We start from the raw sequence: 16,418 nt of genomic DNA on the forward strand, positions 1-16,418 counted from the left end.
GTGTGATGCTGCAAATAAATTTTCCTTTTGGCATGGCTCAGCTGTCAGGCACCTCTGTTCTATAATGAACCCATGAATTACATCTCCCTGCTCTGACATCTCTGGTCTCACACATCAAAATATTGTTCCTCAATTGTAATTTATAACTTAATTTAAATGTCTCTTTTACTGTGACCTTTTTAGATCAAATGGCATTGCATCTGGCAGTTTCTAGTAGACCAAAGCATCCTTTTACAATTACAGCTGTTATAATAACTTAGAAAAAAGCCTATCTGAATTAGATTGCAATCACACTAAATATTAAATAATTGCAATCCATTAAGAACAGTAGGTTTCAAGTTTTTTACTCTGCAAAATATACTGCAAGAAACTGCCAAAATAACTTAGAAAGGAAAAAAAATTTGTATTTAGAAGAGGTCTTGAAATTCTCTCTGTAGTTTTAATTATTTCAATGACTGACATAAACTGACAAAGATCTTGCCAAAATCTGTTCCAGACCAAATTTAAATTTTTTTCCCATAACGCATGATTCACAGGTGTCAATACAGTATTTCCATTCACACCTCCATCACCAATGACCTGGTATCAAGCTCAAAATATAATATAGATCTCCACCAAGGAACTATCACTAAAACTAACGAGCACAGGGTTTATTTTTGTTGGCCACTGTCATCCCAAAAAATGTCAGAAGCACTAGAGAGGCTGAATCTGGCTAAATGTTCTTAAGGGAGCAGATCTGAGAGATAATGGCAAAGACAAGAAATTTACTCGCTCAGAGTAAGGGATGAGGGAAAGATCCAGTTAATTTGCAGAAGGAAGTACACAGTTACCGAACCAACCCTCCCTCCAATACTGAGTAACTAACTAGTGTTCAGGAAGCATGCCAGCCCCTAGCACAGGGGTGGAGAAAGCCCGGCCCTCCGTATAAGACCCACGAAATCATTTGGTTTGGCCCCGCCAAGGCATTAGAGTGAGTTAATTAAATGTGTGACCAAATACAGCAGGCTAATTTTTTTTTAAATATATATTTTTTAAATATATTTTTTATTGATATTTTACATATTTTACAGAGAGGAAGGGAGAGGGATAGAGAGCTAGAAACATCGATGGGAGAGAAACATCGATCAGCTGCCTCCTGCACACCTCCCACTGGGGATGTGCCCGCAACCAAGGTACATGCCCTTGACCAGAATCGAACCCGGGACCCTTCAGTCCGCAGGCCGACGCTCTATCCACTGAGCCAAACCGGTTTCGGCAGCAGGCTGATTTTTAAGTTGATAGTTTTGCAGGCCCTAGGAATGATTTTATAAATATCGAGAATGGCCTTGGCAAAAAAATGGCTCCCCCCCCCCCCCCCCGGCCCCAGAGACACAGAGGAGACAGAGGGGGGCCAAAGTTGGCCGAGCATCAGATGCGCTAGGAACTGTGTGTGTTAGGCTTGGTGTGATTTCATCCTCCCCGCACACTCTTTTATGGCCAGAGTACTCCGAACCGGACAAGAAAACGGAAAGGTTCAGTATCTGGCTCGAGGGCACACGTCCCTAAGGAAGCAGCAGAGAGAGGGTTCTCACATAAACCCATGTTCTAGGAAGACTCAGTCCTGGAGCAGACCAGGATGGGGACCTGTGGCCGCGAGGGGCTCGGGCTTCTCCAGCTGCGGTGACGGCAAGCACACTGTCATTGCTTCTTTCGGGGTAAGAGCGTGTTGGCAGGAGGAGGGAAGCCACAGCTCAGAGAGGAGGAAACACTCCCACATAAAGGAACAGCAGTAACACCATCATAAAAATACCGAGCGCCAATGGACGCTGGCTGACGGGTGACACTGGCTGTCTTGAAAAACCAAGATGACCTCACAATGCAGGTTTTGAAAAGCAGTAATCAGTATAATATGACTAACCTTGGCTGTACTCAAAGTAAGAAGGAAAAATCCAGATGGAGGACAGAAGAAACACCAAAAGTTGTTAAAGATGAGCAAGAGGCTAGAGTTAAAGGCAACAAATACAGGGTTAGGATCCGGAACATCGTTTTTCAGCAACTTATCACATAGAGGTAACGAGAACTATGGCAACAGTCACTGTAAGGAACAACAAAAAAGGGAAAACAAGAAATAGAAGGATATTCCACCTAGACTAGAAAAGCCAAACAAGGAAGCACATAATCTGAGCAGGAGAGAATGAAGGGAAGGTGGCAACGGGAGACTGGAAATCTATGTACAAGAGACAAAAAGATGACAACACCTTCGAAGAAGGTTCCTATAAGGAAGGACTTGTAATTCTAGAAAGTGAAGTGAAAGCCACGCTGAAAGTACTGGGAAGAAATCAACCACCAGGGTAGATGGGAAACCAACAGAATTATTTCAAGCCACAGAGACCGAATCCATCATAATCCTAACGAGATATGTCAACAACTACAGAAAACAAAACAACGGCCTACAGCCTGGAAATGTCCAAAACACATCCCAAACCTTAAGAAAGGAGATGCCACGGAGTGCAGTAGCTGTAGGATTACCCTGTCCTCAAGTTTAAATTATAATGTATATAAATGTATGACAGGGCATGCTCATTAATCTGTAGGCGGTAACCTTATTTACCTCATAAAACTGTTATGAAGATCACATGAATTCATTCATAAAAAGCACTTAAACTTTTGCCTAACATATAAGCACTAGATAACAAGTAAATTTTAATTTTTATTGTTATTAATTTTATTGTTAATGACACCAGGCAGCTGACCAATAGTTGATATCTACGGAATAAAGATGGAAAGAACAGTGATAAACTTAAGGTCCTGTGCCTAGTTCAAAATTCAGTCAAAAAGCTGAGGGTGAGAGAAAAATCGTTAGCAAAGGCAAATATAAAAAGAAAAAATAAACAAAATAAGGCAAAAACACAAGAAAAAAAAGAATGTATACGCTTCATGAAAGCTTAAGCTACAATGATAACCTTGTAGGAAAACGAAGGCTACTCCTTGCCACCTGATGCTGATCAGATCTGGGGCGTGTTACTTCAGTGGAGGTGCCATGTTGTAAAAGACACAGCCCTGGCAGTGTGGCTCAGCTGACTGCCATCCTGTGCACTAAAAGGTTGCCAGTTTGACTGCCGGTCAGGGCACATGCCTGGGTTTCAGGCTTAATCCCCGGTAGGGGGGATGCAGGAGGCAGCTTATTGATGTCTCACTCTCACATTGATGTTCCTCTCTCTCTAAAAATCAATTAAAAATCTTTAAAAAAAAAGTTAAAAGACACACAGACAAAGCTCACCAGAGGAGACATAAAATGGCTATGTATAAAAATGGCTAGTATTTCACCATAGATGAAACTCAAAAACATTACCCTCAGTTAAAGAAGCCAGTCACAAAATACCACATATTGTACAATTCCATACAGATGAAGTGAGGAGTGACTGATGAGTAAAGATTTCTTTTTGGGGTGATGAAAATGGTCCAAAATTGATGGTGATGCTATTTACACAAGTCTGTGAACACACCAAAAGCCTTCAATTTGTACACTTTGAAGGGGTGAAATATATAGTATGTGAATTATATATATATATATATATATATATATATATATATATATATATATATATAAAAGTCTAAGTGACTCTTAAGACTGTACTACAGGCTGGTAGCTATGACACACACTGACCACCAGGGGGCAGACACTCAACCTCCCGTGGTCCCTCCCACAGCCAGCCAACTTCCTGTGGTCCCTCCCCCTTGGCCAGCTGGCCCCGATCAGGGCTGGGCAAGACAGCCCCAATCGCCCCGATTTCCGGGCACGCCGAGGGACCCCAACCGTGCACGAATTTGTGCACCAGGCCTCTAATATATCAATAAAACTATTATATAAAAAGGAGATAAAAGAAAGAAATGGCTCAAGAAACGTGAGAGTGGTTCACATGGAAAAGCCAAGTGGGGGCCACAACTGGGAAGAGCTGCCTCAGGAGCAAAGACATTTCAGTTAAAATGACCACAAGTGAGATCACTGCTGTGTAAGTAAGAAAGGTGCTGTCACAAGAGGTCACTGCTCTGAGTGGCCTTCTGTCTCCCCACCTGCTCCTGAGAAACTGTCATGTTTAGAGGAAAGAATCAAGTGGGGCACAAAGTTCAACTTTAAGTCAAGCTACAGATTATCTAAAAAGAAACAAAAATACGCATTAAGTTTAAACAGTCATCTTCACCTAAATGAAACCAAAAGATTAAATCATGTATTTTATGTTTAAAGTGTTGTTTTGTTGCCTGCAGCTTTTGAACAGAAGTGAATTTATGAAGTTCTCAGGCCAAGAAGAGCTACATTGGTAAATTTCTAAACAAATACTTTTCAAAACAAAAGTTAACAATTTTTCTGATTGGTCCAAGTATAATAAATTAAAACTCAAATTTACATATTATGATGCTGATAATCAGTTGAAAGGTACTGATTATATCAAGAAACCTCAGGTGCATGGTCTCTTTCTTCATCTTCACTTGCTCGATGTTTAACTCATAATGCACAGTAGACTCCAATATTCTATTATTACATAAATAAAACAAGGTGTTTGTCAGGATTGATTTATATAAGGCACTGTTCTAAAACTACTGGATTTCCATGAAAAGAAATCATACAGCATATTGACTTTTCCCATTACTGTTTTCAACATCAAAACCCTGAGAGAAAAACCACCATCCTATAACCGTTTAATGATGACTGAACCGAATGGAAAAATAGTAAAGAGAAGACTGTAAGTAAAGGGTGTGGTGTGGAAAGAATGTCAGAAGACTCCTGATCGTACTTTTAGACAAACGGCAATGAAAGGGCTCCGGGCAATGCCTTAATGGGAGCTGGGGACACTTGGCGTTCACTGAAGTCCTCAGCCCTGCAAGGCTGGCCCAGGGCCGGATGCTTCGGTGAGTCCATTTATGATGAACAAATAGGAAGTCTATGGACTTAATACTTTGGAATAAAGGAAAGAAAGATGAAAAATGACCCTTCAAATAGGCCTATTGGCATACTCTGCTATGACAACTTTACATTTGGATTTGAACCTGATTTATTTATTTATTCAATCATTCAACAACTATTTAGTGCCTCCCTGCCATCGAACTATGGCTCAGAAAACAAAGATGATTAATATTCAATGGTTAACAAACAGTGATATTTATAGATCACAGATAAAAAACTAACTATTAAGCTATTGGAAGTCCTGAATCCTTTGTTGAAGGAACTGTGGATATGCATAAATAAGCAAACAAATATATACTCTCTTGAATATGTAAAAAGCTTAACCCAAATGTCTAACAGCAATCCATATTTCAAGGAATAAAACTGTCCAGAAAGAGGTGAAATCCTTGCTGCATGATTACAAATTTTACACACACACACACACATATATATACACACACACACGCATATATATATCTACACACACACACACGTGAGCATATACATATATACACACACACAAACATATATATACATATATATGTATATTTAGTGTTAGTGAGAGAAGGTAAACATAAAAATACAAATAAGTTTATTTAGTGTTAGTGAGAGAAGGTAAACATAAAAATACAAATAAGTTTCTGAGAAAAAGAAGTCATTTTATTAGGAAATGAGAAAGAATGAAATCCAATATCAATTCAGTAAAAATAAGTCAGCATGATATTTTCTAGAAAACCTTAGTCTGAAACTATAGGGCTCTGCTACAGTTTGTTCACATAAATATACTAGCAAAGGTCTATTTTGTAAAAGGCCAAATAAATGCAAGCACTTAAAGATAGCTGAATTAATTCCATTAGAATGATATCAGCCATCTACATTGAGTGGCCAGATTATTAAGATCTCTGAATGCATAATAATCTGGTCACTCAGTGTGTGTGTGTGTGTGTGTGTACATACATATATATATTTTATAGGCCCAGTGCGTGAATTCGTGCATGGGTGGGGTCGGGGAGGGGACATGGGCGGTTGGCCAGCCTGCCTGCTGGTCGAACTCCTGGTGGAGGGGAGAATTTGCATATTAGCCTTTTATTATATAGGAGGATATACACTGAGTGGCCAGATTATTATGCGTTCAGAGATCATCATCATCTGGCCACTCAGTATATATGTTATGCAGCATTATGTTTACAAAGTAATTGTAAGCTACAAGGGCACAGAGGGGCCTAGTAAAACCGCATATGAGAAACAAACCTGGAACAGTACACACAGAAACACTTCTAAGGTCTTCCAGAGGGAGCACCACTGCTTTGTCATATTTTAACGTAATATTTTTACCATCACGTAAAATCATAAAGCAATTTTGCATTTATAGATGATCACAATTTAAAACAGTAAAATATAGCCCTGGCTGGTATGGCTCAGTTGGCTGAGTGATGTCCCATGCAATGAAGGGTCACTGGTTCAATTCCCAGTCAGGGCACATGCCCAGGTTTCAGGCTGGATCTCTCATGGTGGTGGTTGTGGAGGCAGCTGATCAGTGTTTCCTTCTCCCTCTCCCTTCCTCTCTCTCTAGAAATCAATAAAAACGTACTAAAAAAAGTGTCTTTTTTAAAAAAGTAAAATATAATAAAACTTATCTCTGCGAACGTACGTTAAGGAGTATGCCCATTGTCACTAGGAATACCCTCCTCCTTCAGTAAGAGAGGTCAACACATTTATTACATCTTCCTCCTCTGCATCTGTTCAGAACTGTTTTCATGTAAGTAAAAAGAAATACATTTTAACACGAATGAACCAATAAAGCACAACTATGTACCTAACTATTGTGCAAGTTCACCACTAGACCAAAGGTAAACATAAGACCCTATATCATAAAAGCCTAATATGCAAATTGTTCAACCGGGAGTTCGACTGCTCATTATGACATGCACTGCCCACGAGGGGGCGGCGCGGAACATTGCAGGCGTTGGCGATGCGGCACTGGCAGCGGGCAGCAGTGGAGGTGGGCCCTGACGAGGGCGGGACCTCGGCGTCCTGGCAGGATGGTGGAGCAGGTGAGCAGGTGGCACCAGACCAAGGTGGGTGTGAGCCAGGGCCCAATCACCCCACAGATGGTGACCAGTGGCGGTGAGGGGCAGGGCTGCCTCCCGGCTCCCAGGCGCTGAGGGAGCCGGGCGGGGGGCCTGTCCCTGACCGATTGTCATACAGATGGTGACCAGCGGCCGACAGGCCCTGATTGCCTGATCGGGACCGGGCCCCGGGCTGGGACGGGGAACTGGGGGTGAGTGGTGGCGACCAACCTACCGTGGTTCCCCGGGCGGGGGGCTGCGACTTCTTACTGGCTACCTGGGGCGGGGGTGACGGGGACGGAGGTGGGGTGAGAATGCGGGGTGTCCGCCAAGCTCATTGTCACTCCCCTTGCTAGCCTCCCCTGGGATGCCAGGGCTCGTGAGTGCGCCCGGGAAGCCCCCACACTCAGGTGCCGGGTGCCCGCAAGGAGCCCGCCCTGCACCCATGCGGCCTCTTCCAGGTGAGCCGGGCGCAGCTGCCAGGACCGCAGGGGCTGGTTGGGCTCCCCGTGGGTTCACGCAGGAGCCAGTCCGCTAGGCCGGCCGGGATAGAGCGTGCTGCCTGCCCGGCTTCCGTGTGGCGCCGCTGGGCGGCCTGAGGCCCATGCTGCGCCCCGACCCGCTGCTTCCGGCTGTGCTTACCGCATCTCTGCGTGGAGACTCAGGTGCTGTGACTCAGGCGGAGGGGTACGAGGGGCCCGGCCGCCCAGGTGCTGCCCAGTGCCCAGAGGTCAGCTAGGACCTGCCTTTCCACGCCCGACACTCACACTTGATCGCTGGCCAGGCCTAAGGCCTCCAGTGCACGAATATCATGCACCGGGCCTCTAGTATTTACATATTAACTATTTCTGTGTTCTGTGTTCTCCAATGAGGACTCTGTTATTAAGAATGTGTACATGTGGCTCAACGTTTATACAACCTGCGAATCATCTGCATTAAATTAAAATGGACTAAACACTGTAAACAAAAGAGAGCTTGCCAGACTGGATAAGAAAGCAAGAAACAAGTAAAGAACTAAAGTACACAAGAGATGTACTTTCAATCAGCGGTCGCCAACCGGTGGTCCATGAGGTCCAAAAGATTGGTGACCGCTGCTTTAAATTAATAGAAAAAGCAATTTTCATAATAAGAACCTGAAAGAAGATACACCACGCAGACAAGCGTGAGAACGCTAGAGTAGTTGTATTAATGCCAGACAAAATGGATTCAAGACAGAGAGTATTACCAGACACAAAGAGAATCACACTAAAAAGGTAAAAGGGAGAATACACGGAGAAAGACACAGTATAAATGTTCAGATGTGCCTGATGATACAAGGGTCCAATATATGAAGCAAAAACTAACAGAACCAAAAAGGAAAAATAACCAAATCCACAATGGTAGTTGAAGACTTTAATGCCTCTCTCTCAGTAACTGACATTACGCCAAGATAAAAGAATCAGTAGGGTACAAAATATTTAAATAATAATATCAACCGTTTTAAACAAACACAAGTGTAGAACAGTAAACCTATTGACTGCAGAATATACATCCGTTACCAGTGCACATGGGACATTCACCAGACAATGGCACGCAGAGCCAAGAAACACACATCAAGAGCTTTCAAAAGACTGAAATCTTACTGGGCACTTTCTGACCACAACTGAGCTAAATCAGAAATCGGTAACATTGAGAGAGAGAGAGAGGGGGGGGGGGGGGAGGGAGGAAGAGAGAGAGAAAGAGAGAGAGAAGAGGAGGAGAAAGAAAAAGGGGAGAGGAATGTCTAGTTTCTGGTAATTAAGCAACTTAATTCTAAACAATCCAAAGGTAAAAGAAGAAATCACATAAAAATGTCTCATATTTTAACAATGAAAATGAAGAACAAATCAAAATTTGTGATAAATCAGTTATCTAAGATCCTACTTTAGAAAGCTAGGGAGAAATTGATCAAAATACCCCCCCCACCACCACCCCATAGAACAGAAATACTAATAAGACTAGAGATCAATGGGATAGAAAATAGACAGAGAAAAATCAATGAAACCAAATGGTAGCTATCTGACAAGATCAATAATGTTGATAAACATCTATTTAGATTAAGAGGAAACAAATTAGCAATGTCAGGAATGAAAAAAGGTCAAAATTATAGATCCTACAGACATTAAAACAAAAATATAGGAATAAATTCAAATTTTTAGCAATTTGAGAATTCAGATAAAATGGACAAAACATTTAAAAGACACAGATCAACATATTACCCAACTGGCACATGAATAAACGTACAATCTAAACAGGCTGACGTCTATTTGTAATTCTAAACTTCCCATAAAACATATTCCCAGATGGTTTCACCGTTAAATGTTTCAAACACTCAACAAAGGAAAAACATCAATCCCTTCCAAACTTTTGAAGAAAAAAGAGGTGGAAATACTTCCCAACTAATTTTTTGAAGTTAATTACTCTGATGTCAGAACTAGACAAAGATACTACAAAGAAAGATTACAGCTCAATAAACACAAATGTAAGTTTTTAACAAAATACTAGCAAATTGAATCCAATAGTACATAACAACGAAGCAGGATTTATCCTAGGAATGCATAGTTTGTTTAACATTTGAAATGAATAGATATAGCCACCAAATTAACAAAATAAAGTATAACACCTGACAAAATTCAACACCCATTGATGGTAAAAACCACAATAAACGTAGATATAAAAGGGAACATTCTCAATTTGATTTAAAAACAATAACAAAAAAGAAAAAACCCTACACTGTACTCAACAGTGAATGACACTGTTCTCTCCCTAAGACTAAAAGGAAGTCAAAGACTCTACTCTTACCGTTTCTGCTCAGTACTGTACTGGAGTCCAAGCAAGTGCAATAAAGCCAAAAAGAAAGAGGGAACTGTCTTCATCTGCAGAGGACATGAGGGCGCACACAGAAAACCCCCAGGAACCGACAGGAGGCTACCAGTCTCCAGCAGGGGTGTTGCAAACGTTTTGTATCTTGCTCACTGTCAGTTTCTTTGGTGTAAACCTCTGGAAGAACTCCTCAAATGGTGGGCTTTATGGAGCAGTTGGTATACGTAAATTATACCCCAGAAAGTTGTTTTAAAATTACACACGAAAAATCTCCTATGTGAATAAAACAAAACCACCACCCAAACCCCAAACACCTGGAGTCAAAATGAATGGTCCAGAGGAGCTTATATTTAAAAATAGGTCCATATAATTACATTTGTCATAAAGAACTGACAGTTCAAAAATGTTTAATTAGTGACTGCAGTTTAAAAAATAGAGTATTTAAATGCACTTATATTCAAACAGTCCTACTGGGTGTTGCACACACTCTAATGTGGCCATGCTGCCATTTTCACAGATTTTAAATTTCTATATTGTCCTGGGGAATAGGAAATAGACACAGGTTTATTCTAAATTGATAAATGCCTAACCGTGTTTTGATTCTACACTATACTCTGAGAAAATAATACTTCTCCCATGACAATGTATCTTTATAATTTATTACTTGACATAATTCAAAACTTCCATTACTCCAAGGAAGTCAAAATAAACATTAACCTCTCACAAGATTTTTCCATTCACTACTTTTCCATGAAGAAAGTACCTATAACTAAAACTCTCTAGTACACCAATGAAGTACAAGCCTTGTACCTGTCACAAAATGTGCACAAAATGCTCTTCTGTGGTGGCTGAATGCATTTGTATTGCATAACTCAGGACACCTGAGCCATGGGAGGGCGGGAGGGTTCTTGACAAGAAGAATTTCAAAAGATGGAAGGCAGTTTCACAGAAATAAAAACTCCTAAGACCAAAAACCCTCTGGCAATTACTAAGAAAACTGCAGAAGAAACTTGATACAAAGGACCAGGGGCAAAAATAGCTCAAATTACTTTTGTGTAGAAGAATGTTTTTCCATAAACTGTAGAGGGTTTGGAGTAGAAAGTGAATAAATCTGATAAATTCATGAATAAATCTGATAAATTCATAATTAAAAATGGCAACATCTTCGTTATTCAAAATTCAGCTGATCAGCATAAAAATGAAAGGAGAATTTTTTCATAATGCTTTTATACAAAAAAACTGAACAGGCAACAAGCTCATATCCAAGAGTTACTTTGAACATACATACAATTTTCAGGGCATTTTGAATTCACAGACATTTATCGCCATTGTTCGCAGTATCACCAATCTCTGAGTCTCAGTTTCCTCATTTATAGAATAATCTCCAAGGTTCCTCTGGCTCTATCATTATATGTTCAGAATAATGATTCTTTATAAAAACAAAACCCTAAGTATCAAATAGGTGAGAAAGTAAGTATTTGGGAATGTAAAAGATCGTTCAGCCTGGCCGGCATGGCTCAGTGGTTGAGCGTCCACCTATGAACCAGGAGGTTTCGGTTCAATTCCTGGTCAAGGCACATGCCCAGGTTGTGGGCTGATCCCCAGTGTGAGGCGTGCAGGAGGCAGCCGATCCATGATTCTCTCTCATCATTGATGTTTCTCTCCCTCTCTCTCTCTCTCTCTCTCTCTCTCTCTCTCTCTTTCTCCCCCTCTCCCTTCCTCTCTGCAATCAATAAAAATATTTTTTAATTGTTTAGTTATTTAGGACATAGCATATCCCAAGCAAGATAATTCAATCTCCAACATACAAGAAACTACCATAATGTTTTGTAATATCCCAGAAACACAATTAGACCAGGAATAAAAATCATGCATCATATACCGTATATTCAGATACCTACATGCTTCCTTAAAAGCAAGCTATATATGCCCTCGCCAGTTTGGCTCTGTGGATAGAGCATTGGCCCTTGGAATGAAGGGTCCCGGGTTCGATTCCAGTCAAGGGCATGTACCCCAGCCCTGGTTAGGGCTCGTGCGAGAGGCAATCAATAGATGTCTCTCTCTCACATTGATGTTGCTCTCTCTGTGTCTCTCCCCCTTCCTTCTATTCTCTCTAAAAAACTCAATGGAAAAATATCCCCAGGTGAGGATTAACAACAACAACAACAAAACCAAGCTGTATAGTAGAAAGATCTCTAAATTGGAAAACGGGGTTATTTTTTACCCTCCATTCTAAACCTTTTGGGTTCAACAAGTCATCAGGCATTTCTGAGCCTTGGATGTTTATCTATCTAGACATTGGAACAGATGATCTCCTAAGTCCCTTCTAACTACAGGGACCGCTCAAGAAAAACAAAAAAAAGGTGCTTAAATTACATTTAGTTAATCATCAGAAGAGTTGCTCCCAGCCTCATGCTAATATCCTATGTAAATATATACATGACCATCTAGACTGTTTTTTAATGTACCAAAAATCCATAAAAATTCATTACTCCTTGTTAGATTTAATGATCTCACATTAGTGAGCACACAGAGAATTATCTCAGGAAACTTTAAAACACATGAAGCTTCCCGAACAGCTGTGTGGGGTATCACCTAAAGTCCAAAGGAAGATCCCAAAACAGGAACTGGTCTGAAGAGGCACGCCGGTGGCGGCAGCGGGTCCTGCCTGAGCTGCTGCGCACATGACGGAGCTGAGTCAGGCGAGTCGTCACAGTGAGATGCCGTGCCACCACCTCAGTACCTGTCGGCTCATGTGCTACGTTCTACTTTAGGCTTTTTCACAGGTGGCTATTTTTAAAACGTAATTTTGGGGGGGGGGGGCTATAAGAGATCAACTGAAGGACTTGTGCACATGCATATAAGCATAACCAATGGATAAAACACACTGGGGGGGGCGGGCAGGTAAAGGCATGTACTGGGGGAAGGGGAGGCTGGGGGGAGGTCAATGGGAAAAAAAATGAGATATATGTACTACTATTTGTAATACTTCAAACAATTAAAAAAAAATAATAAAGAACATAAAAAAAAAAATAAAAAAAACGTAATTTTGTGTGAGAATCATGTGGAATATTTACATGGTTCCAAAGTCAAACGTACAAAAAACAAATGTGTTCTAAGAAGTCTAGCTTCGCCATTGCTTCCATGCACTTTGAATACAGGGCCTCAGACCCAAAACCCGGGGCTGACCACGGGACAGCATGGCCCCTGGGTTCCAATCTAGAGCGTGTAACCACGGATCATGGCTTAATGGCTCTAAACGAGTTCCTCGTGTCTACAACGGCAACCCCAATACCGGAGAGGGGGTATTGTGAGGAGGAAGCAAGACCATCTATGCACAGCATTCAGCTCTGTGAGCTCTCAGTCAAGTCTGACCACTAGCCCTAGGCTCTCCTCTGAGCTCACCGCAGTCCTGGAGCTCAGGCACATGAACCTGGAGATGCCCTATCACTGGCCCGAGGTCCGTGGCGTTCGATGGCCAAGACCACAGCTCATCTTTCAATCCCAGTACTCGCTCCTAAGATCCCAGGCTCCTCCCAGTTCCACGCTCACCACATATGCCCCACAGCCAGCACAAGGAAAGAAGAACATTCTTCCCACCCAGGGCAACTTCCAAAGACTCACTGTGTTCAGGGCATTGAGAGTGGTGTCATCCCGAGAAGCAGCAACACAGCCATCCTCTGTGGAGCCTCCGTCGCACATGCCTGCAAACGCCGCCATGCTCCTTGGAAGACAGGAAGGGAAACATCAGTACAGAATGGTAACCCTCCGTTAGCAGAGCACATTTCCAGCCCTGACCAAATTCCATTATTGCACGCACGGTAAGCCAGAGTTCCTAGTCCCATACATTCACCTTCATTCACTTAGGAAGAAAATTGTTCCTTTTACTCATGCCCAGCTGTGCCCATGCTTCATCAGTCCTCAGATTTTAATTTTCAGAGCATGAATAATCTAAAACTATATGCCACAACCATGAGCTAGATTACACTCTTTGGAAAGGAAAGTCCCCAGAAAACATAAAATTAAATCCTCTGAAACTTTACTTAATTCCTTCCATGCAATACATCAAGTACTTTTAGGTGAATTAAAAGTAAAGGAGATATAAGAAGCCATCCCTCTGCCACAGCACCCTCATCGCCACTGCAGCCTCCAGCACGGCACCGCTCACCGCCAAGCCGCTGGGGCTGAAATGCAGTTGCCTGGCCTTGTGTTAGCATGGCTGTTGCCCAGGCGCTGCTGCAGTGAATCCACGAAATCACTGCGGACAAAGGAAGGCTCTCTGCCTGCACTGCGAGTGTCAGGGACAGACTGAAACGTCTCTTTTCTAGCTTGGGCACCTGTTTGTTAGCTAGTTCTTACATAGGTAAGCCACAGACAACGCGGGTTTAGGCCTGGCACCAATGAACAGCCATGAAGTTGAGCACTCTGTGATGGGATTTAAAGATGGATGGAATGACCCAATTACTCATTGTATTGAGGAGTGTTGGCAATAGCATGTATGGCTTTCGATGTTTTCCTTCTGAAGAGTTCCAAACTCGGCTGTGGGACCAACGGGGGAAGAAAAAAGTGACTTTATCATGGTAAAACGGGGCTCTGATTACAGAGGGCGTGACAAAACTGAAGCCAGAGGATGCCCAATATATAAATAAAATTCCGGGCACAGGAGAAAGTTTATTGCCTATTTTTTTTTTAATATATATTTTATTGATATTTTTTACAGAGAGGAAGGGAGAGGGATAGAGAGCTAGAAACATCGATGAGAGAGAAACATCGATCAGCTGCCTCCTGCACACCCCCCACTAGGGATGTGCCCGCAACCAAGGTACATGCCCTTGACCGGAATCGAACCCGGGACCCTTCAGTCCGCAGGCCGACGCTCTATCCACTGAGCCAAACCGGTTTCGGCAGTTTATTGCCTATTAATCCATTCAGATTGCCTAATCCAGAAAGCAGGGTGGAGAGAACTCCTCTTACCTTGCTGCCCTCAAGTACATGAGGAGGTCACAGTCGTTAACTCCCGGCATCCAGACCAGCTCCTCCTGCTGGGTCACAGTGTCACCATCTGGAGAAGGGAACGGCTGCAAGTCGGGAAGCTTGGCCTGTAAGACAGGGACGGAGGGGTCACAACCAGGCCGTTCACAGGGCTGCTGCCGGCCGGCAGGCCTGGGCGCAGCTGCGGCAGCTCGCTCAGCTCCGGGCTTCCCGCAGTAACAGCAAAGCCTGCGTCACGGAAACCGCCCGCAGCACGTTTCAGGATCATTTCACACAGGGTGTTTCACAGCGGACTGCTTAATCTCTACTTTCTAGGCAGCAAACAGTGTCCAAGTTAAACCAGGGCAGATCCAAAGGCTGAAACAGAAATGGACACGCGTGAGTGAAAAATAAATAAAACAAAAAATGTCTCAGGAGCTTACAGTGCTGCCTCGATAAAGAAAGAAGAAACACCCGCCTTTCCAATATAACAAGTTTACAAAGAGACATCTACAAATAATGAAATCTCACCTTGGGGTATTTGCTCAAAAATTAAATGAGCTATCCTATTAAATTAATGCTCTTCTCAAGAGAGTCAATATGAGCCACGGTAAACATAAAAAAGACACCGAATTGGAGTTACCATTACAAGCAGAGCTGCGCTGCATGAGGTGCAGAAATTAGATGAGCAGTGGCTTCAGGACAGGACAGCTTGGGAAGGGGCAAGAAGGAACTTTCTGAGATGACAGAAATGTCTGTCTTGATACGAACTATCACGGCAGACTGAACAGAATACATGAATATACAAACAGTTCGTTGTACGTAAGCACAATAAAAAAATTTTATAAATATTTGAACATCAGTGCTCAACCAAGATTCTAAGTCAGCTCTAATGTAGAGACTCGAACACCTCGAGCATTTTCTCCTCCTCACTCTGCTGGGGCAAAATAAACAGGTACTATGGCACCCATCAAAGATCTATGAAAAGTGCCCTAACTGGTTTGGCTCAGTGGATAGAGCGTCAGCCTGCAGACTGAATGGTCCCAGGTTCGATTCCGGTCAAGGGCATGTACCTTGGTTGCGGGCACATCCCCAGTAGGAGGTGTGCAGGAGGCAGCTGATCGATGTTTCTCTCTCATCGATGTTTCTAACTCTCTATCCCTCTCCCTTCCCCTCTGTAAAAAATCAATAAAATATATTTAAAAAAAAAAAAAGATCTATGAAAAGTCAACCATATGTAAGACACACATGTTCTTACTTTCTTAAAAGTTGAACATGGACACATTAGTCTAATATTTTTAACTAAGAGCTGCAGTTTTAAAGCTCCAGTTCCACAGAATCCGGGCAAAAAATTTAAATGAATTAAGCAGGCTTAGAATAAGGCAATCCTGTCCAATAGAAATAAAATGAGAGCCACATAATTCAGTTCAAACATTCTAGCATCCACATTAAATAAACCACATCCCAATCTGGACTAGCTACACTGCAAGTGCTCGAAGCCACCTGTGGCAGCGGCTCTGGACTGGGCGTGCCAGTACGAGTGGGGAACCAGGGTGAAACGGAGGGAGCTGCCCCCTCCTGGGAGTGCTGCCATTCAGGGACAAGAGTCAGCATTT

At 42.5% G+C, this 16,418-nt stretch overlaps 1 protein-coding gene across 5 annotated transcripts in view; it reads right to left on the reverse strand.

Annotated features, from left to right (window-relative positions):
• The window catches only part of RERE (arginine-glutamic acid dipeptide repeats), a 400,567-nt gene that overhangs the window by 103,238 nt on the left and 280,911 nt on the right, over positions 1–16,418 (reverse strand). For all 5 annotated transcript variants that reach the window (XM_080658269.1, XM_080658266.1, XM_080658268.1 and 2 more), the window contains 2 exons: positions 14,806–14,930; positions 13,456–13,555 (listed from right to left, as the gene is read on the reverse strand). In XM_080658269.1, coding sequence (XP_080514395.1) covers positions 13,456–13,555; positions 14,806–14,930 — 225 coding nt within the window. The remainder of the gene's footprint in view (positions 1–13,455; positions 13,556–14,805; positions 14,931–16,418) is intronic.

Source organism: Plecotus auritus (assembly GCF_963455305.1).
Source record: "Plecotus auritus genome assembly, chromosome: 2".
Lineage (NCBI taxonomy): Eukaryota > Metazoa > Chordata > Mammalia > Chiroptera > Vespertilionidae > Plecotus > Plecotus auritus.